At 40.0% G+C, this 23,815-nt stretch overlaps 1 protein-coding gene and 2 long non-coding RNA genes across 3 annotated transcripts; all 3 read left to right on the top strand.

The window, feature by feature from the left end:
* The first annotated feature begins 2,189 nt into the window (after positions 1 to 2,189).
* On the top strand, positions 2,190 to 3,032 carry LOC124268754. The gene is made up of 2 exons (XR_006896345.1): positions 2,190 to 2,508; positions 2,559 to 3,032. It is a non-coding gene; the product is annotated as an uncharacterized LOC124268754 (long non-coding RNA).
* Positions 3,033 to 5,306: 2,274 nt separating this feature from the next.
* Positions 5,307 to 8,224, top strand: LOC124268702. Its single transcript, XR_006896332.1, has 2 exons — positions 5,307 to 6,683; positions 6,852 to 8,224. It is a non-coding gene; the product is annotated as an uncharacterized LOC124268702 (long non-coding RNA).
* A 4,670-nt stretch (positions 8,225 to 12,894) lies between these two features.
* Positions 12,895 to 21,819, top strand: LOC124268701 (ferredoxin-fold anticodon-binding domain-containing protein 1 homolog). The gene is made up of 6 exons (XM_046703692.1): positions 12,895 to 12,943; positions 15,164 to 15,364; positions 16,565 to 16,730; positions 17,869 to 18,072; positions 19,191 to 19,349; positions 20,327 to 21,819. The coding sequence occupies exons 2-6, from the start codon at positions 15,181 to 15,183 to the stop codon at positions 21,453 to 21,455; spliced, it is 1,842 nt and encodes a 613-aa protein (XP_046559648.1). The 5' UTR covers positions 12,895 to 12,943; positions 15,164 to 15,180; the 3' UTR covers positions 21,456 to 21,819.
* The last annotated feature ends 1,996 nt before the right edge of the window (positions 21,820 to 23,815 follow it).

Consider the following 23,815-nt stretch of genomic DNA (forward strand, 5'->3'; position numbering starts at 1 on the left):
CAACCTGTGTCTGTCTCTCTGTGGAGATTCTGGGATAGAACTGACCCTAGCAACCTGTGTCTGTCTCCGTGTGGGGATTATGTGATAGAACTGACCCTAGCAACCTGTGCTGGTCTCCCTGTGGGGATTCAATCACAACCAATCTTTGTCTCCCTGTGGGGATTGTGGGATAAAACTGGTCCCCAGCACCAGATGCTTGTCTCCCTGGGGGATTCTGTGAGAAAACTGGTCCCTAGCAGCCTGTGCTTGTCTCCCCGTATGGATTCTGGGATAGAACTGACCCTAGCAACCTGTGTCTGTTTCCATGTGGGGATTCTGAGATAGAACTGGTCCCTAGCAACCTGTGCTTGTATCCCCGTAGGGATTCTGGGGTAGAACTGACCCTAGCAACCTGTGTCTGTCTCTCTGTGGAGATTCTGGGATAGAACTGACCCTAGCAACCTGTGTCTGTCTCCGTGTGGGGATTATGTGATAGAACTGACCCTAGCAACCTGTGCTGGTCTGCCTGTGGGGATTCAATCACAACCAATCTTTGTCTCCCTGTGGGGATTGTGGGATAAAACTGGTCCCCAGCACCAGATGCTTGTCTCCCTGGGGGATTCTGTGAGAAAACTGGTCCTTAGCAGCCTGTGCTCGTCTCCCTGTGGGGATTTCCTGATAGAACTAGTTCCCAGCAACCTCAGTCTGTCAGCCATGAGGATTCTGTGATAAAAGTGGTCCATGGCACCCTGATCTGATCGTTACTAGGCGATGCAGTGGATTGGTTGTCCGGCCTGGGAAATAGTTTATGTTGTTTCACTGTACACCAGCAGCATGGATCGATAATCTCAAGGTCAAACACTGGATTGTCTGGTCCATTATTATTTACAGAACGATTGCATCACTGGAATATTGCCAGGTACACCATTAAACAACCGGCAGCTGTTTTGAACAATAATTAACTTGGTATATTTGCAATGGTCCCAAAGATTTTGAGAGAGCTATGTGTCATGGTATATTGTATTACCATGAGTACTTGCCATTGTCCATTTACAAGAGAAAGTATTGTAAAAAATGTGATATTTTTGTAGTCATCTTCTGTTTTGAAACTCCGACTGAATCTGTATTTTCATGGCTCATTTCTTTATGCAGTTGTAAAGTGCAGGGATTCCTTCTCTGTGGTTTAAGTTGCTTATTGTCGCATGACTTAGTGTCATTATTTGTTAGGGACTGTATAGTCCGTTTGGCTCAAAAGCGGACCGATGAATTGCAATCTAACTCGAAAACTAATAAACATAAAATACTCAATGAAACACTGATCATAAACAAAACATCAGACCAACTCTGTGAGGTTTTTGCAGAATTTATGTCCTAAAATTAAAAAAGTTGTTTAACAAACTATCATTAAAATATTGACACATTTCACTATTTGTTACGAGGGAGGAGTGCTGAGAAAGGGACAGCAAGAAGTTAGAGAAGCACGTGCACAAGTGCCGACAAAGTTATTGATTCGTGAACCTGTGCTGTGCCGTCTCCATCCTTTCTCGCACACCTTCTCTGCAGTCCTCCCTCGTAACAAATAGTGATCTGTGTCCATATTTTAATGATAGTTTGTTAAACAACTTTTTTATTTTTAGGACATAAATTCTGCAAAAACCTCACAGAGTTGGTCTGATGTTTTGATTATGATCAGTGTTTCATTGAGTATTTTATGTTTATTAGTTTTCAAGTTAGATTGCAATTCATCGGTCCGCTTTTGAGCCAAATGGACTATAGCTATCTGTTGACCAGTAACTGTTATAGACGTCACAGATGGCTGACTGCCCTCTACAGATACCATGACATCATTCTGTTTGATCGTCACATGATTGTCACATCGCAATTGACCTTGTTGTAATCAGTTGCCATGTTCTGAGTCAGAATTTCTCAAAATTGTCTTATCAAGATACACAGATATCCATCTGGGCCCGGTTGTTCAAAACTCGGTTATCTTTTAACCACTGGTTAAATACTCTTAACCGGCCGTTAAAGTTAACCAAGTGGTTAAAGCGTTTCTCAAAACCCGGTTATCTTTAACAAGAAGAACATGTGAGATATTAACCCAACAAAAGATTATCTTGGTGTTAAAGTTAACACCTGTGACAATTTGGTATTGTGGCTAAATAGATAACCCGAGTGTTTTGAACATATGGGCCTTATGATAATATAAAATATATTGCTTAGCGTTACTTGTTAATGTATGCTGTTGGTATATATCATGCTTAATTAGTTTAGTGTATCAAGGGAAAATGGCATCCCTGTTAGGACTCAAATATTGTTTGCGTCCAATCCGAAACAACAACTTGTCCCGCAGTCAGAGGGCTGTTCTGTCTACCTCCCCTCATTTTGCTGAAGTGTCACAAGAACATGGCGTCTCATTTAACGGAGAGTAAGATCATGTTGGATTTCTGATATGTTTGCAGTCAAGCTCCTATTGTAGGTGTCAAATGATGACCTTCGAGGAGATGTCAATTCATGACCTTGGAACAGGTGTTAATTCATGACCTTGGAACAGGTGTTAATTCATGACCTTGGAACAGGTGTTAATTCATGACCTTGAAGGGGGTGTCCCTTTATGACCTTGTGTACCTTTGTGACCGCAGACCTTCATAAACATTAATACCTTTAAACAGGTGTTCATCAATACAGGTATGTTTGTTATTATTTCAGGAAAGGAGTTGTTCATGACCTGAAATAGGTGTTTGTTCATGACTTTTATATATGTGTTAAATGTGACTTCTGAAACTATTTAGTTGTGACTTTTTGACGGTTGTTAATTGATCAACTCAGGACAGGTGTCTTTAATGATTTGAGATAGGTGTCGATTGACACATATAGTGAATAGTTTATTTCATTTCTTTTATAAGATATATTATTGATACATTGATGAAACATTTCCATGTGTGCTTGTATGTACCAACTCTAACTATTCTATGAAGAGTTTTAACTGTGTTGATTGTTCCTCAGGAGACTGATTTTAAAGTTTGACAATGAAGTGTTCATTTTTAAGCACATTTTGAGTTTCCTGTTTATGTGGAGGAAAATGAGCCATAGATGTAAAGAGTTAACTCACGAACAGTTGGTTTGATTGCTACACCTGTTATCTTGATGTACCACATGAAGTTTACCACTGAAGTTAACCCCATAAGGTTTACCCTGTGAAGTTTATCCCTGAAGTAAACTCCACAAGTTTTACCCTATGAAACGAAATGAAGTTTACTATGAAGTTTACTCTGTCAAGTTTACTCTGTAAAGTTAACTCTGTGAAGTTAACTCTGTCAGGTTTACCCTGTAAAGTTTACCCTGTCATGTTTACAGTGTAATGATTTGGGTTAGAATTGGTTCTCAGTAGCCCATGGTTGTCCCACTTGTAACTGCAAATTCACGGACGCTTGCCAGTGGGCTGCAGGGTGTGTGGGCAGCTTCATCATCAGTGGTTGGAAGCGTTGGCTCGTCCGCTTCGCAAAATCACTAAGACTGCCTTTGGATCCCCACACAGGTCGCGAGGTTGCAATGAGTGAAGCCCATTTCTGGTGTCCCACAGCGTGATGTTGCTGGAATATTACTAAAAGTGGCGTAAAAGAAACTTAATCAGTCAGTCAGTGTAAGTGCAGGTTACCACTGGTACTCAGCATACATATTCTTGGACTGCACTGTTCAAGTGAAGTAGGTAGCATTAATATACTCTACAACAGTATTTCTGTTACTTAATGGCATCGGTCAAATGTCAAGTTATCATAATCTACACAATTTGAATTAATATTAGAATACTGGTCCATGAAGATCTGGGTTATAATTGCTTGTCATAAGAGACTAATAACAAGATCGAGTGGTCAGGCTCAATGTTCATGATATCAATCATTGGATTGTCTGGTCCAGACTCAGTTTTGTACAGATCATCTCATATAAATCTCAGATCATCTTACTAAACAACAAAGAAAACTGCCCTGTTATGTCGGTAAGCAAATAATTTCATGACATATTTTTGTGTGTTATATTTCCTATTCCTACCAGAGAGTCGAATATATCCTTTTGATTATAAAATTTGCCATTTTAGCACAGCATAAGACAATGAAAATTGAAAAGTAAAAGATGAATTTATTGTACATTGAACAATTATGGCAACTATTTTTTTTGTCTTCGTAAGAGGCAGTTAACGGGATCGGTTGGTCAGGCTCACTGACTTGATTGACATATGTCATTGTATCCCAGTTGTGCAGATCGATGCTCATGCTGTTGATCACTGGATTATCTGGTCCAAACTCGATTATTTACTGACCGCTGCCATATAGCTGGATGGAATATTGCTGACTGTGGCATTAAACTAAGGGACCGTTCATAATTTATGGCTAGTGGGTAGTGGGGGTGATGATGATTTTAAGAGGGGTTGCCCATTTGTTCTGGGGAGGCAGGGGGGGTCATCAATTTTGTACACGCACTTGGGGCAGCAATTTTGTACATAGAAATATTTTTTTAAAATATGCATAAAAATGATGGTAAGGGAAGGGGGTCATTGATTTTGTACATGACATGCAGGGCGGGTCACTTACTTTGTACATAAATTTTTATTTTATTGGGGGGGGGGTAATTCACTTGGTACAATCTTCTCCAAAAAAATTCTTATCACCCGCCCAGCCATAAGTTATGAACGGTCCCTAAACTCACTCACTCACTCACTCATAATACGACTACATGGATGGTATGCCAAAGCTCTGAGGCTTGTTGTGAATAATTTTTTTATTCTGTTGGACATACTTAATTGATTTGTCCAAATAACATTGATTGTGAATATCATTTATATTGAGCATGTGATTCAAATCATATGCCTGTCATTTACATTCCATCTCATTCCTGCTCTCAGATTCCATGTAGACTAAGTCCCCAGTACCCCATTCTTGTCTTCCCTGTAGAGATTTCTAGGAAAAATAAATCCACAGAGCCCAGTGCTTGTCTCCCTTAGGCTGGAAAGGTTTAACAATTTTCTTTGATTGGTTGGTGTGGTTTTTTTTCCAAAATTATTATTAATAATATTGATAACTAAAATAGGATTACAGATTTATTCAGCACCTGCTTCGATACAGAAACATTCCGAAAACACAGTACACAGTTTGACCCGATTCTCTCAACACCCTGAGACGCATGTAAGCTTTAGTTTTGTCAGTGGTTGTGATTGTTATTGGTGCTTGGTTACCAGTATACCTCTATTAGGATCTTTGAAATTCATTGATTGATGCTTAGCATGTGACAAGACAATAAATTCCAATTCTGAGCTTACATTGAGCTGATCTAACATTAGAAAAATTGTCAAATCATGGCGCTTACATTGACCGTGTATTTTGACTTGTCACCTGACACTGTTGAGTTTGCTAGAAAACAACTGTCCATGATTTTGGACTGGGACACATAGTCACAGTATTTTGATCTTTCAAGCGGACGATCAATCGGCCAAATGATTGATGACAGGAACAACATTGACACCATGGCTCGATCCCTCACACACACCTGAAACTATTTGTAATCTCTTTATAAATGAATTTCACCGATAACAAAGCAGTTGACAAATCGAGCAAGTTCATTATAGAAACAAGAACCCACAGACTTGACCTCTGAGTCACCTTGAACAAGCTGAGGTGTCAGTAGACTGAGAAGGGGTCACTTCACTAAACCGATTGTGTTCGATTATTGGCATATTACTGTATTGACATGTTTATCACGACTGAAGTAAACAAATAATCAATACATGGAAAGTGCAAAGACGTAAGTGTGTTAGGAAATAGGTGGATGGGGAAGTGTGCTAGTCCCATAGTTTTGGCTTTGTGTTTCCTGCCATTTTGTAACTTTACAATGGTTGTAATTGTCTTGAAAATATTTATGTCAAAGATTTGTTTGTATCTTCCTTTGAGTTATTTCTGTGAACACCTGTAAGTCTTGTTTAAATGTATTTCTGGAGTATCATGCTGCTGACTCCTGCCCCTAAAATTGGCTTCCACCTCTTGTAGTTATGTTTTTTACACTGCAATAAACTATGCTTGTAACAAACACGCTTATCATGAACTGACTGACAAAATGAACTGGGTTTTTCAGTTTGGGTCACATGCTGTATATTTTTCGTCTAAATGCATAGTACAAGGGTTTGTGGTCCCTTAGTCTGTCCCCGGGGCGGTGGGGTAGCCTAGTGGTTAAAGCATTGGCTCGTCACGCCAAAGACCTGGGTTCGATTCCCCACATGGGCACAATGTGTTAAGCCCATTTCTGGTGTCCCCGCCGCGTGATATTGCTGGAATATTGCTAAAAGCGGCGTAAAACTAAACTCAGTCAGTCAGTCAGTAGTCTGACCCCATTATTTTTACCTTCTTCCTAGACCCTCCTGCAATGCTAAAGCCCAAAATTAAGTAAGTCTAGATTTCCTCAGGTACAGGCTCTGAATCTCCATTCTCCTTTTCAATTTGTAAATAATTGTTTGTTTTATCGAAATTATATATATTCAGAGACTAAGCCTTAGTCTAGTGGTCCCTTTGAATTTGCTATAACTGTAGTTTACTTTATTTCGACTCTACCTGGGTTTTGCACTGGACTATTTCCTCAACATGACATTCATAGCTTGTCAGACTGCCAGTGGATAGAGTGTCTGCTTGGAGAGTGGAAGGTCAGAAGTTCAAGGCCATGTCAAACAGTTTTTACCGGGCATGGTGTCAGAATTAAGGGATACAACAAGGCGTGATGGCTGAGAGCCAGTGTACTATGTCTGAGTTTGGTATTCATGTTCAAATGCAGAATGACCAATAACTGCTTCATTGGTCCAGTGAATGGAGCGTCTGCCTGGAGAGTGAAAGGTCAGTAGTTCAAGGCCATGTCAGTAGTTCAAGGCCATGTCAGTACTTCAAGGCCATGTCAAACGTTTTTTACCCTGTCTGGTGCTAGACATTAATGCATAAAACACAGACTGTCGGCTCAAAGCCAGTAGACTGTGTCTGAGTGAGTTTCCATGTTCAGCTGCAGCAGTATGCTGGCTCAATAAAACCAGCATTACTCAGGACTGGTACAAGCATTCTCACACACTTGGCAAAATAAGTGCAATTACCCGGTATGTTAAACAGACACTTAAACCCCATTTCACATCACACCAAAGGTTTCATATTCATAGGAAAACCTGAATACAGTCACTATAGCCTGGTCCTTGACCCCAAGGCTTGTGGCCAAGAGGGCAATAGGTTACATTAGAATGAAGTGGACATTAATTATATTCTTCCTCCCTATGTTGTCAGTTTTGCGAAATGTCACTAGAAATACAAATACATATTTTGCTGAATTGCTGATGATTATTACTTTTCTCATCTTGATTGTCATTGGTGACTACCTGTATATGCATAATAGTGATGATGATCTTAAAAAAAATATTTATCATTTTGTCGTAATTTCCGTTGATGTTTGTTTGTTGATGCTATGTTTGACTGGTGGAAATATTGTACACTGGTTACTTTCCTTCTCTTCCTTCCATTTGTAAACAGATTGTGTGAACACATTTGTTTTGGATGTATTGTAATCCTTCCATACCTTTGTAAACAGATAGTGTATATATCTTTGAGTTGTACACTGTTATTTTCTTAGCTGTTCCTTCCATTTGTAAACAGACTGTGTATGCATGTACTAGTATGATATATGAGCAGTATTTTTCTAATCCTTCCTTCCATTTGTAAATTGATATACAAAGGGTATGCATGTTTGAGTTGGCTGCAAAGACAGTTAATCGCCCTGTGTCACCAGCAGTGTTACCATGGTTACACATGTAGGTAAAGGATGTGGACGAAGGTGGAAGAATATTTCACGATCAGCAGTATGTGGCAAACTCTTTTATGTCTACTAACCCGAACTTGGCACTTGAATCCATTTGTATTACATTTCATATTATTATGTGGCCTATTATTACCAAAGATTTCCAGGATGCTCCTGGATTCTGACTTCCAAAAAAGTTGCTTTAGAAAATATGGCTGCATGGAGAAAAGAAATAATTTTTTAAGGATCTTTCTGTCTGTGGGGACCCAAGAAAATATGTGTCCAGTGTGATATTTCATGCAACTACATGTATTAAAAGTCATGGTACAAATTATTGTGAACCAAATATGTGAAGGATCGTGAATTGTTTGGGGCATGTTTTTCCTTATTGAAGAAACAAATAAAAATATCCTCCCAAAAAATTCATGAACTATAACTTTTCTGTGCAGTATGTGTCAGGAAGACCTTACATAATGTGTTTTTAAATACTGTTTCAAAGAGTATGTACAGAGATCTCTGTATTGTTTGACACAAGGTTTATTAATATATAAATAATACAAGGTTCACTTTGCTTAATGTAAAAGTGGTGCACACAGTGGTCCGAGCTTACAGAGTACCAGGGACCCGTTTTACAAAGTGATCATAGCGCTAAGGTGATCGTAACTCCCATACTTCAACATAGACTTACGACAGTCGTAGCGCTAAGGTGATCGTAACTCCCATACTTCAACATAGACTTACGACTATCGTAGCGCCTAAGATGATCGTAACTCCCATACTTCAACATAGACTTACGACTATCTTAGCGCTTAGGTGATCGTAACTCCCATACTTCAACATAGACTTACGACTATCATAGCGCTAAGGTGATCGTAACTCCCATACTTCAACAAAGACTTACGACAGTCGTAGCGCTAAGGTGATCGTAACTCCCATACTTCAACATAGACTTACGACTGTCGTAGCGCTAAGATGATCGTAACTCCCATACTTCAACATAGACTTACGACTATCTTAGCGCTTAGGTGATCGTAACTCCCATACTTCAACATAGACTTACGACTATCGTAGCGCTAAGATGATCGTAACTCCCATACTTCAACATAGACTTACGACTATCTTAGCTTAAGGTGATCGTAACTCCCATACTTCAACATAGACTTTACGACAGTCGTAGCTTAAGGTGATCGTAACTCCCATACTTCAACATAGACTTACGACTATCGTAGCGCTAAGGTGATCGTAACTCCCATACTTCAACATAGACTTACGACTATCGTAGCTAAGATGATCGTAACTCCCATACTTCAACATAGACTTACGACTATCTTAGCTAAGGTGATCGTAACTCCCATACTTCAACATAGACTTACGACAGTCGTAGCGCTAAGGTGATCGTAACTCCCATACTTCAACATAGACTTACGACTATCGTAGAGCTAAGGTGATCGTAACTCCCATACTTCAACATAGACTTACGACTATCATAGCGCTAAGGTGATCGTAACTCCCATACTTCAACATAGACTTACGACAGTCGTAGCGCTAAGGTGATCGTAACTCCCATACTTCAACATAGACTTACGACTATCGTAGCGCTAAGATGATCGTAACTCCCATACTTCAACATAGACTTACGACTATCTTAGCGCTAAGGTGATCGTAACTCCCATACTTCAACATAGACTTACGACTATCGTAGCGCTAAGATGATCGTAACTCCCATACTTCAACATAGACTTACGACTATCTTAGCGCTAAGGTGATCGTAACTCCCATACTTCAACATAGACTTACGACAGTCGTAGCGCTAAGGTGATCGTAACTCCCATACTTCAACATAGACTTACGACTGTCGTAGAGCTAAGGTGATCGTAACTCCCATACTTCAACATAGACTTACGACTGTCGTAGCGATAAGATGATCGTAACTCCTATACTTCAACATAGACTTACGACAGTCGTAGCGCTACGATCACTTTGTGAAACGGGCCCCAGGTTTGACGGACAGTGATGTGAATTGTTTATGATGTTGACCAAAGATGATGACTGATGTGATGTCAGCAGCTGGTGGCCTATGTTCCGTCTCCAATCTACATCCTGACAAATTACTAGTGTATGTGGATGTACTGTGTACATGCTTGTCAGAATAAAATTTTATACAGTTTAAGGTTTTGTTTTGTTCATATAAAAGGTAAAGTCCTGTTTTCACAGGGGTGGTGGGGTAGCCTAGTGGTTAAAGGTTTGATGGTCACGACTAAGACCTGGGTTCGATTACCCACATGGGTATAATGTTTGAAGCCCATGTCTGGTGTCCCCCGCCGTGATATTGCTGGAATATTGCTAAAAGCGGCGTAAAACTAAACTCACTCACTGTTTTCACGTCCTGGCTTGCAACACTAAGATCTGGCAAACTGAGCCAGGAGAGAACTTAAACATCTACATGGTAATGTCATTATCTTGTCTTTGTCCATGCAATCTTACATGGTAATTTCACATTCAAGGCTGACATAGGACACATAATCTTACTTAACAACGTCACATTCAAGGTTGATAGGACACATAATCTTACATAACAACGTCACATTCAAGGTTGATAGGACACATAATCTTACATAACAACTTCACATTCAAGGTTGACATAGGACGCGGAATCTTACATAACAACGTCACATTCAAGGTTGATAGGACACATAATCTTACATAACAACTTCACATTCAAGGTTGACATAGGACGCGGAATCTTACATAACGTCACATTCAAGGTTGATAGGACACATAATCTTACATAACAACTTCACATTCAAGGTTGACATAGGACGCGGAATCTTACATAACGTCACATTCAAGGTTGATAGGACACATAATCTTACATAACGTCACATTCAAGGTTGATAGGACACATAATCTTACATAACAACGTCACATTCAAGGTTGATAGGACACATAATCTTACATAATAACGTCACATTCAAGGTTGACATAGGACACATAATCTTACATAACGTCACATTCAAGGTTGACATAGGACACATAATCTTACATAACAACGTCACATTCAAGGTTGACATAGGACACATAATCTTACATGGCAATGTCACATTCAAGGCTGACATAGGACACATAATCTTACATAATAACGTCACATTCAAGGTTGACATAGGACGCCGAATCTTACATGGTAATGTCACCTTCAAGGCTGACATAGGACACATAATCTTAAATAACAACGTCACATTCAAGGTTGATAGGACACGGAATCTTACATGGTAATGTCACCTTCAAGGCTGACATAGGACACATTATCTTACACAACGTCACATTAAAGGCTGACATAGGACACATAATCTTACATAACAACGTCACATTCAAGGTTGACATAGGACACATAATCTTACATAACAACGTCACATTCAAGGTTGACATAGGACACATAATCTTACATAACAACGTCACATTCAAGGTTGATATAGGACACATAATCTTACATGGCAATGTCACATTCAAGGCTGACATAGGACTCATAATCTTACATAATAACGTCACATTCAAGGTTGACATAGGACGCCGAATCTTACATGGTAATGTCACCTTCAAGGCTGACATAGGACACATAATCTTACATAACAACGTCACATTCAAGGTTGATAGGACACGGAATCTTACATGGTAATGTCACCTTCAAGGCTGACATAGGACACAGAATCTTACATAACAACGTCACATTCAAGGTTGAAACAATAATCTCCAGGGTATACGTTCCGATAAATCTCCACTAAATTTATCGGAACGTATACTCTGGAGACTACCGAGGATGGGTTGACACAAGACACGGAATCTTACATGAAAATGTCACATTCAAGGTTGACAACTCCTTGATGACAAACTTTCAGATAGGGCATTTACTCTCTAATGCATGTCGCTGGTGTCTGTCAATATTACTTATTCTGTGAAGTCTATTTATTTTAGTGCTGGTTTTGTGGCTAAACCCAACTAAATGTAATTCCGCGCTGGGTTCCAAATTACAATTTAGCTCTGATACTTCAACAGGCGTCACGCCGAAGACCCGAGTTCGATTCCCCACATGGGCACAATGTGTGAAGCCCATTTCTGGTGTACCCCGCCGTGATATTGCTGGAATATTGCTAAAAGCGGCGTAAAACCATACTCACTCACTCACTACTTCAGCAGGTGAGCTTGCGCTCCCAGTACGTGTATCTCATAATTTGTGCAACTATGAGACACAACTAAGAGATTCGTAGTTGCCTTAAAATCAACTCTCTCACTGTAACAATTAAGTTTGTGGTCTAAAGTTAACCTCTACATAGGGCCTGGTATAGTTGGGGACATATAGCTCACCTGACCTAAGGTACCTCCCGGTTGTCAGCATTCCGGTCATGTCGTTGCGCCGTTGTAAAACTCTTTACCACTGGAAAAATTAAGGTGGAACTTGGCATGCAGACTACCAACTATATAATACCTGAATTTGTTCAAGAGGTTCCACTACGATGCTTCAATATGTATGACCGACTCGCAGCCTAGGAATACAGACAAAGGGTTCCTTATTTATCACCACCAGAACGTTTTTTCTTGAGAAATGCAGCTCTCCTGGACCTGTGGTATAGTTAATGGATCTCGCTCACTCTCACTCACTCACTCATTCACTCACTCACTCACTCATGATAAGCAGTGAACCTTCGCCATTCATTTGATCGGCTTACAGCTTAAAATATCTTTACGGCCATTATGATTTATATCTGATAGAAACATCTGATAATATCACATCCTGTAGATCAACATTTTCAACGATTATAGTTCAAACTTTAACTGCAATGCACGTGTATAGTTAGATATCGGGACCGAGAGATAATTTAAGTTACCCGGCTAAGTTGAAAGAGAAGTTTTCAGCTAAATCTAAATCTTTATCTCAGTTGATCTATATGAACAAGATAAAAATAAATGTTTGTGTACAAACATACACTGTGTGAACACTAATTAAACACAAATCATCAAATTTGAGAAAATTGGCAGCAATGGCTTTCAACTTGAATAAGACTTTGCGGTTTCTCTATGGTGAGTAATTTAGAGTTACCCCCCTTGAGAAGTACACATGCACGACACAAGTATTCGGCGCGAGAAATGTTGTTGTGAAGTATGGGGTTTGTTTCAAATATTAGTAGATATGATATCATTTGAGTTCAATATTATTATATACACCATCTTTAGGAGTGTTGAGTTCAGTGTCATACAATGTATTTGTTAAGCCCTTATTACGATCAGCACCAGAGGTAGTTGCCGGTGTAAGTTTTTGACCCCATCATTAGGTGGATTCCGGAGATGGGGGTGGGAGTAATTGTTGTTGTCCTAAGTTTTTAAATTAATTTAATTTTGAAAATGAATATTTATAAATATGTATTGTGGGATTATGGGGAAATGGGAGGAACTCTAGACTGTAATAGACCCTAGTTGTCTAAATCTGTTTCTTTTAAGTGGGTTTGGGCAACCCAAACCCTAACTACAGGTCGTTTCACCAAAATTCATTCATGTCGAGGTACAAAACACTCTTTGAGGCTTTCAAAACATGAAAAACTTATCTCTAACTTTGTCAAACAGTTATGGCGACATGAGTTGTATATAGATATGTTTGAATGCCTTATAAGACCATATGTTCAGGAGAGTAAAGTTTAAGGTAGACTTAAGCACATTAACCTTAAAACTTTAGGTCTGTTTTCGAAGAGTTCTGTTAGTTTGTTGTTTAGTGGTAGAAAGCAATATTCCATGATGATTTTAAGGGGGGTCACCCATTTTGTTCTGAGGTGGGGGGAGGTGTCATCAATTTCGTACACATCAATTGGGGTGGTCATCAATTTTGAACATAAAAATATTGTAAACTTAGCTTTAGAATTATAGGGGGTAAATTGATTATGTACATGACATGCAGGCAGGGGGGTCACTTTGTGCATAAATATTATGGGGATCATTCACATTGTAGATGCTCCTTTATAAACAATCATCATCACTTCCCTTGCCATAAGTTATGAACGGTTCCTAAGATAGATAATAGAATCTAGTCATTGTCAAATATAGTAAAACAATTATAGATTGCTAATGGCCATTTCTGTGTGTGACAGGCTTGATAATATTAGTCAAGTCACTATGTCAAATATCATATTCTAAGATGCTTCGGTGAAAGATCAAAGGCGCCGACAGTACTTTATCAGACGATAATGTGCACTTTTTGCATTACGTCACAATGTATCAAGCGTCATCGTGCTTTAACTATAATAGTTCAGGGCGAAAGTGTGCTTTATTACACTATACATGGTGGTAAAGCGAACTGAATTTCTTAAATACAAAGAGGTATTTACTACCATGCAAAGAAACTTTAGATTTTTAACTCATGAGAGTTGAATCCTGTCCCCACTTTTGTGTTGTTTGGGTGGTAGGGTAGCAGTGTATGAAATAAGGCCCGTCTGATCGCTTGAGACTGGTCAGAGTTCTGACGGACGGTCTAAATTTACAGCTAGCCAGCCGGATGGTCTGGTTAAAAATTGTGATGTTATGTACATCTGAGTCATATCTTGGTGTCTGGTCTGGTTAAATCCATTTTGGACTGGTAACATTTTGAAGTTATCAGCCCTGATGTCGGCTGGGGTTTTGGCTTATTTCATACACTGGGGGTAGCCTAGTGGTTAAAGTGTTCGCTCTTCACATCAAAGAGCCGGAGTTGATTCCCCATATGAGTAAAATGTGTGAAGCCCATTTATGGTGTCCGTGATATTGCTGGAATTTTGCTAAAAGTAGCGTTAAACTCATCCTTGATAATCTCCAGGGTATACCTTACGATCACGATCCACTATACCCTGGATGCATCCATGGCTTGGTCCGATAATTATATTACCTCCCTTTGCTTGCTCCGCATTCTCACAGTAGCCAATCAGCTAAGCCTCCGTTACATCCGAGCTTGCCAGTGTCAACAAAGATAGCGGTTGCAGTCGCGAAGGTTTATTTGCAGTGCCACTCAGACTTTTGGGGAAATCATGCAGACAAATTGACAGATCTGAAACTTTAAAACAATATATGAAAGAACTCCTTCTACCTCTTTCAGAGTACCTCTGCATCAATTGTGTTGCCAAATTTAAACGGTTAGATAATTTAAGAAGCGAAAGTGAGTTGTGATTGGTTTGCTCAACATCCCAGCGTAGACACCTGATTGGATAAAAAGCCAGCAAAGGGAGGTAATAAAATCATCGGGCCAAGCCGTGGATGCATCCAGGGTATAGTGGAGAGTGAGCGTATACCCTGGAGATTATCGAGGATGCGTTAAACTAAACCCAATCACTCAGTATTTTTGTGTTGTCCATTTCACCAGCTGATAGGAAGGTGAAGATGGAGGCACCACTTAAAGGGAGACTACTCCTCGTGGGAGAAGGCGATTTCTCCCTTGCTGTGGCTCTGGTGTCGAAATGTGACTTCCATGGCAATCAGGTGTTGGCAACAAGTCTGGAATCAGAAGAGTCCATCGAGAAGCATCACCTGGCTGCCAGGAATATTCAGATTCTTCGAGACAGAGGTAATTCTATCATCGACAGCTCCTCAGTAGCGTTGTGAGTGATCACTCAGTTTGTGTTTGAATATAGGTCTGTTTCTATTAAACATCCATGACTTGAACCCTCTGGCCGCTATACACACTGAAAGTAGCAGGATAAACTGCAGCTTTATATTTGTTTGTTTGTTGTTTAATGCCACACTCAGCAATATTCCAGCTATATGGTGGCAGTCTGTAAATAGTCTAGTCTGGACCAGACCATCCAGTGATAAACATCATGGGTGAGTGAGTATAGTTTTTAGCCGCACTCAGCAATATTCCAGCTATATGACAGCTAGTGGTGTAACGATTCATCGATAGAATTGATGTTTACATCGTCAACTACGAGATACGAGTACATCGATATAAAACACATTTAGGCAATACATCAGGAAGTTTATGTCGCGAGAGTCCATTATACATCGATGTATCGCCACAAGAGATGATATATCCTGATACAACTTAAATACTACTTAAAGTTTGAGGAGTATTGCATTAGGAATAAAAAAGGAGTCTCTTTGAAATTCTTCTGAATTTAAAAAAAAAAAATTGAACCTTAAATGAATTTGTTTGTGTCTGTTATCATTGTTGCATGAAGAAACAAGTTGGTGTATAAGTGAAAGAGTGTGAACATTTTACAAACTCTTTGAACTGAAGAACACTTGTCTTCAAGTAATTGAAATATGTTTTAGTTTGACATATAACACCATTTATTAACAACTATGAATGATGTCTTAGTTTTGTTAAGAAAGAGAACAAAGAGAAGATAAAATTTAAAAAGCAGACTTAAGAGGTTTTTTCAGTGATTCTGAATTCTAATATAAATTACATTGAGTTGTTTGTGAAAGCATTGGTGTAAAAACACAACTTCCCAAGGGAAAGTTCACTTTCAAATTTATATATATTCGATCAAGGTATGCTGAATTTGTTTGACTGTACTTTGTTAAGCATTAAATGCTGAAACTTTATTAGATGAACAGCTTTTTAAGTGTGTGTGAATGTAACACAAGTTCTGCTATATAACAAATAAAGTTTCAGTCATCATATCTACCATATACTTATAAGTATGACATACATATATAAGATAAAATCAGAGTCGGGCGCCTATGTGCAAAACATACCGTACCGTGGTAACAGCGTACTTTTTTTTATCCCTAATGGTAACGATATGATGTTTTTTTCCAGGTGTTCGTGTTTGTTTCAACGTGGATGCAACGGAGCTGCAGACGTGCACGGACCTGCAGGGGTCGGAGGACGCCCGCTTCTCGCGCATCATCTTCAACTTCCCTCATGCTGGGGGCAAGTCCAACCACAAGAAAAACAGGACCCTCCTCAATAACTTCTTCTCCAGGTACAGTGGGTAGTGTTTTAGACTTGCTTCAATGTGGCTTATTCTCCAGTGTGAATCTCTGTCCCAGCTAGGCAGTGGGGTAGCCTAGTGGTTAAAGCGTTTGCTCGTCACGCCGATTCCCCACATCTGTACAATTTGTGAAGCCCATTTCTAGTGTCCTTTTGTGATATTGCTGGAATATTGCTACAAGCGGCGTAAAACCATACTTACTCACGTGTTAACTAAATAAAACAACTTAATTTTCAGACAGTGAGGGTATTCTGAAAATAATGTGTTTGGGGTTAGATATCCAAAACAATTGTTTCGCCCCTGAAAAATATTTTTGATAGAACTATTCTCCAATGCTTGAAAACTGGGGACGTGTCTCAGAATAATGCTGTATCAGGATCCTTCTTAATTCCAGGAATATAGTATTTCTTTCTTTTTAACCCACCCGGCATGTAATGCGGGGGGGGATAGTCGTCGCCTCGTCCGTCTGTCCCTCCGTCCGTAATCATTTTGTTTCCGGAGCATAACTCAAGAACCATTCAATATTTTTCAACAAAACTTGGTAGATATATCAAACAGAACCTTAAGTGGTGCCTTTTGCTACTTGCAGATGTTTGGCATTTTTATTTTTCCCGGTTTCCATGGAAACGATTCGGACTTAGTCCCAAAAGGAGGGGTGGGTTTCGTTTCCGGAGCACAACTCGAAAACTTTTCATTATCTTTCAGCAAAACTTGGCAGATATGTGAGGCAGATCCCAAAGTGGTGCCTTTTGCTATTTGCAGATTTTTGGCATTTTTATTTTTCCCGGTTTCCATGGAAACGATTCAGACTTAGTCGCAAAAGGGCGGGGTAGGTTTCGTTTCCGGAGCACAACTCAAAAACTTCTTAACATCTTTCAGTAAAACTTGGCAGATATGTGAGGCAGATCTTGAAGTGGTCCCTGTTGCTATTTGCAGATTTTTGTCATTTATTTTTTTCATGATTTCCATGGAAACGATTTGCACTTAGTCTAAAATCAAGCTGGACTTTAAGTAACTGTCAGATGATTTGTTCTTTCAAAGATGTGGGGGCCGGGGGGATATGTCATCTTCTGATGACTCTTGTTTATATCTATTTGTAAGTAATGTGCTGAAACAATTTTGTTCCAAGTGCTGTGAAAGTGTTGAGTCCGGATGGACAAATCATGGTGACCTTGTGTAAAGGTCAAGGTGGGACTCCTGCTGATCGACCAATGAGAGCATGGCATGACAGCTGGCAGGTGGTTTCCATGGCAGCCAATGCAAGCCTCATTCTCACTCAAGTTGTACCATTCTCTGCTGAAGAATTCCAGGAATACAACTCAGTAGGATTCAGGTAATGTTCATAAAGCGTCTAGTTTTTTAATGAAGAGCGGACATGAGTAGCTCTCTGGTCCAAGGTGTTGCAATTTGTTATGCCAGAGCTGCGCTGGTTTGTTAATTGGATCAGTTTGCTGCACCAATCAACTTCTCATTGATTGACTTCGGCTTATGTATACAAGATTGCTGTTGTTTGAATCTCATGGTACCAAATTTCCTTCTCGAGTCATCGTGTGTATTTATGAGACGAATTCGTGTAACCGGAAATCAAATAATGACAACTATAACAGGGAATGGTCGGGACCGACGGGTACTTCGAGTTATGCATAATATTCGAGACACCGGCATTCGACTCATTGGGATTTGACTGTATTCTGAAGTACAACGTTAAACCCCATTTCGCCTCACCTCACCTTCACTTCCCACATTAAGTTGACATAGCAGAAACTGTTCAGGGGGAGATGAACCCCACTCACTCACTCTGTTTCAGATGATGCCAGTAGATCAATCAAATTTTCAAGTGGTCTTTATATTTATGTTTAATTTGTATAAGATGTTTATTTAATAAATAGAAACCTTTCCTACATTAAGACATTTGTAACCCTTCATGTGTGATGATATGAGTCATTTATTAAGGGGGGAACCTACACCCGCCATTGACTGGAGTAAGACTTGACCAGGATGCAAGAAAATGAATAGATCACCAAACTGATTTTTCTAGAATATTACTTAAACCGTCATAAAATCCAACACTCATTCACTCAACTTCTCTCTGCTCCGCTCCACTCCGCTCCACTCCACTCCACTCCACTCCACTCCACTCCACTCCACTCCACCCCACCCCACCCCACCCCACCCCACTCCTCTCAAGCACTTGTACAAATTATTTGTATTAAATAGCCAAGGCAAAGTGTTTACTTTATTTTCTGTTAGGTTTATTGTAACACTGAAAACTGGTTCAGAATAATAATGCACAAATTCTGCTTCAGTGAAGACTATGATAAGTGCACTTTAATGCTCCCAAACTTTCAGACTAGTGTGAATTTGGAAAGCTATTATGACTACTTTTTTACTGCTAAATATTATGTACAAGAGGAAGTGAGTTGTGCGTTCTTGTTTCTATGGTAACAACAGGAGCCTGGACAAAGGTTTCCACACAGAAGGAGCTCTGACCCACGTGTTTGAGGTGGCGGAGTCGGTGGCTGTACCTGAGTGTCTTCAGCGTGGGGGACAGCTGATCTGGGGGGATAAGACCTACACCTGCCCCAGATACCTGGAACACAAGCTCAACAGGTATTGTCAAAGTTTTCTTCAGCCTAATGTACCCTGTTAAAACTTATATTATTCAGAGTTACAAGCTAACTCTTTAACACAATACTAAATCCTCATATTTCATTAGACAAGAGCTGTCCACATGAAACCATTAAATAACTAGAGCTGCCTCTAGAAACTCTAGGGCTGAGTTATTTGTTAGACTCTGCTCGATCTTTTTGTGAGAAAACAGTAAATCTTGTTTATTAGAAAGTTTGTGTCTGTGTCCTTCAATATAAACAGGTATTGCTTTGTGAATGTACAAGAAACTTCTTCCGATGTAACATGTTGTATTTGAGATTACACTTTCTCAGTTAAGTATAAGTACAGATCCTAGTACTTTTATTAGGTTGAGTCCCATCTTAAAATTACCTCAATAAATTTGGCTGTAAAAATTCCTGTAGATGAAATTGTAATGAAATTGACGGCTATGAATGTCCCAGTGCTGACCAGGCTATGAATTTGCTTTATGAATGAAATTGAAGGCTATGAATGTGCTTTATGAATGAAATTGACGGCTATGAATGTGCTTTATGGATGATATCAAAATTAACATATTTAATTTAGTTGTACTATTTCCTAGGGTAAAAGGGGGCAGTGGGGTAGCCTAGTGGTTACAGCGTTCGCTCATCACGCCGAAGACCCGGGTTCGATTCCCCACATGGGTACAATGTGTTAAGCCCATTTCTGGTGTCCCCCGCCGTGATATTGCTGGAATATTGCTAAAAGCGGTGTAAAACCAAACTCACTCACTCACTCCTAGGGTAAAATAGGGATCACTTTTGTGATAGGTGTCCATGCTTTTTGCATCTTTTCAAAATTGACAAATATGATTTGGCTGTGCTAATTCCTGAAGATTAAATTTGATAAAACTTCACAGCTGTGATGGGTAACTGTAAATTGTTTATAAACTTACAAATATTATTTGTTGTACTAATTTGTTGTGTGATGTGTTCTAGGAAGCTGTTGTACAGCCTTCACCACCCTCTACATCAGCTCCGTTCTGTTCTGGAGGAGCTGATATCAGCCGAGCTTGGGGGTCAGGCTCACCATCTGGACACTCCGTCTCTGGTCAAAGAGGGGCCTGGACCTCGAGTGGTCAAACAGACTCACACGGCAGTGCATGACTTGTTCCCCCAGCCGTACTACTTACAGAGTCTCAAGTGTCCAGGTGATTCAGCCAAGGAGGATGGCATCGTTGAGGAGAAGGAACAGGATGAATCCGAAAAGTGTATGGATGATTTGACGTCAGCTGGTGACAGTTTCTCTGGTCAGCTTCACCTCAGATCTTGTGTAATCGAAGAATTACCTCCAGTCGTCACCCTCATGGCATCGAGTGGTGTTGCATGTCACGTGGTGTCATGTGATGTTTATGGTCAGCGGGTGATTGGTCAGGAGACCAGTTCCGTTGGTCACCAGATGATGGTGGTCAGTCGGAGCGGGAATCCTGATGAGCAAGTGTGGTCTGTCAGTCGAGTGGTACAGAGGGCAACAGGTTTGTATTTTGACATTACACCTGTTCATGAGGAAAACATTTCTGTAAGTACTGACTTTGGGGAGTTGAATGTGTCTCATGAAATTCAGATGATGTTGGATAAGAAGAACAAGGGGGATGTGTGTGGTTGTGTGTTGAACTGGACCTGTCCTGACGATACAATGAAACTGATTCTAGTGTTTGATTTGAACAAAATTGTAATGAAAATCCATGAAATTCCGGCACCGCCGCTTCTGTGGTCCACAGATCCACGTTTCAAGAACCAGTTTGCGGACAAAACAGGAACAACCGTCAAATACAAGCCTTTTAGCCTTTACTCAATGAAATTCTTCCATGATTTAAGTTTCTGGGAGAGCCCGAGACAGTTTGAGGAGCAGACGTTGCATGATGTTGTGCGAGATGTCGCTGGGGATGTGGTGACCGATGTTAAGATGATTGACAGCTATCATGATGTTGAAACGGAGAGGCGAAGTCGCTGTTACCGTATGACATTTCAGTCACATGACCAGGCTCTGTCTTACATCACTTCCTGGAAGCTACAGAGCATGCTCAGACTGGAGGTAGCAAGCAGGATGGGAATAATTCTAAGGTAGTGACAGTTCACATGGGTACAGGAAGGGGAGTATTGTTGGGAAGTACTCCATTTTGTCATCACCATCAACAACATCATCAGGGATGTCCTCATCATGATCAACACCATCATTTAGAGCAGCAGCTTCATCAGCATCGTCACCATTGTTTGGAACATCAAAATCAACATCAACACCATCATTGCCAACATCTTCATTATCACTATCAACAGCAGCATTTGAAACATCATCCACAGGGGCTTGTCACGCTAAAAACTGCCATCAAGTTATGTACTGTCACTCACGGGGTCTTATCACTATATAAAAGGAAAGGGATGTAACGAGGTCAACACACCAGGTTCGTTTCAGGGCGAATTCAACAATACTCACTGTATTTATCCCACTTAAAGTATGCACACATTTCAAGCCAATAGATTTCCCTACAAAATGAGACATACAGCACAAAAATCGAAGAAGTAGTTTGGGAGCTAGGGTCTTCGGAAGCTGGAAAAATCGTGTTTTCTCGATTCCGAGCCAAAATCCCTGCTCAGAAGTTGTAGCGGTAACTCACCCATTTTCTTGTTTATTTCACAGTATACACAAACGACATTCACCCAAACATGTTGAACTGATGACGCCTGACAGCGCGCTAGTCACCATTCTTTTCGGAGACACTTGCAAGGGAGCTCATTGGCTATAAATAAAATATGTCCCATGAGATCGCAGACTTTTTTCAGTGCGGGGCAGGTTAAGGTCAAGGTCGTCAATGACGAACGGGCACGACACAATTCTGTTTGCGATGAATAAATGTACGTAAACTCATTATGATGGTGAGGTGTAAATGTCTCCGAAAGAATGGCGACTAGCGCGCTGTCAGGCGTCATCAGTTCAACATGTTTGGGTGAATGTCGTTTGTGTATACTGTGAAATAAACAAGAAAATGGGTGAGTTACTGCTACAAATTCTGAGCAGTGATTTTGGCTCGGAATCGAGAAATCATGATTTTTCCAGCTTCCAAAGACCCTAGCTCCCAAAGTACGGCTTCGATTTTTGTGCTCTATGTCTTATTTTGTAGGTAAATCTTTTGGCTTCAAATGTGTGCAACTTTTAATGGGATAAATACAGTGAGCATTGTTGAATTCACCCTGAAAGAACTTGGTGTGTTGACCTCGTTACATCCCTTTCCTTTTATATAGTGATAAGACCCCGTTAGTGACAGTACATACCTTGATGGCTGTTTTTAGCGTTACAAGCCCCTGTGACATCATCATCATTGCCATCAAACACTTGGGTAGCCTAGCTGGTAAATATTATTCATGATTTGAGAACCCTTTATTTTTGATATGCCCAAACATGTTTGCAGGGGTCGATTAAAGGAAATGAAGCTACTTGCACCCAGTGTAACCTAAGGCAATCACCTTGTTGCACCAAACAATAACAGGTCGGAAAAACTCCATCGTGGTCACCACGAGAAGTTTTATGTATGTGTTGAAAACCTATCATTGCAAAAATACAGGGGTGCCTAATTAAGTTCTTTGTGTATATTTACATGTTGCCACCATCATTGTCACATGATGTAGCATGGTGTGTCAAGGTTTCAGATCAGTCTTGTAAATGTCAGTTTGAAACACACTGTCAGATCATATTTTTAACTCTTATTTTTATTGATTGACATGTTGTATTTTAAAATTCACTTCATGAATGAACTGTTTATGTGCTTTGTCCTCTAAAACCTCGGAAGATGAACTTTCTGGTACCTCCTGTTAGTTGTACAAGCTCGGTATTTTTAGTGTGAGATGTTGAAGGTCTATGTCTTTCTTGTGTAGAAATGTTTGATTTAAAAATATACAAAAGTGAGATTCTATCTATCACACAAAATCCCTATTCATACATACTTCTGTTCTGTTAAGAAACGTACATAGTTCAGTATGTTAATAATTGATTTTCTTCATTTTAATCAATCACTGAATAATACTGGAGTATAACAGGCTTTAGGCTTCAGACGAACCTGAGCATTTGCAATGTTAGGACATGTGAAAAATGCTTGGAAGTCCAGGACCCCTAAAATGTATTACCATGAGTCCCCTAGACTTGAACATAGATGGACCCAGGACCTTGGATCTCTGACCCGTGAAGGTCCGGGTTAGAATAAGCCTTCAGTAACCCATGCTTGTCGTAAGAGGCGAAACAGGATCGGGTGGTCAGGCTCGCTGACTTGGTTGACACATGTCATCGGTTCCCAATTGCACAGATCAATTTCATGCTGTTGATCACTGGATTGTCTGGTCCAGACTTAATTATTTACAGACTGTCGCCATATAGCTGTGATATTGCAGAGTGCGGCGTAAAATTAAGCTCACTCACTCATAAATTTTTCAGTTTGT

Source organism: Haliotis rubra, unplaced genomic scaffold (genome assembly GCF_003918875.1).
Source record: "Haliotis rubra isolate DU_JTF1 unplaced genomic scaffold, ASM391887v1 Scf14, whole genome shotgun sequence".
Classification (NCBI taxonomy): Eukaryota; Metazoa; Mollusca; class Gastropoda; order Lepetellida; family Haliotidae; genus Haliotis; species Haliotis rubra.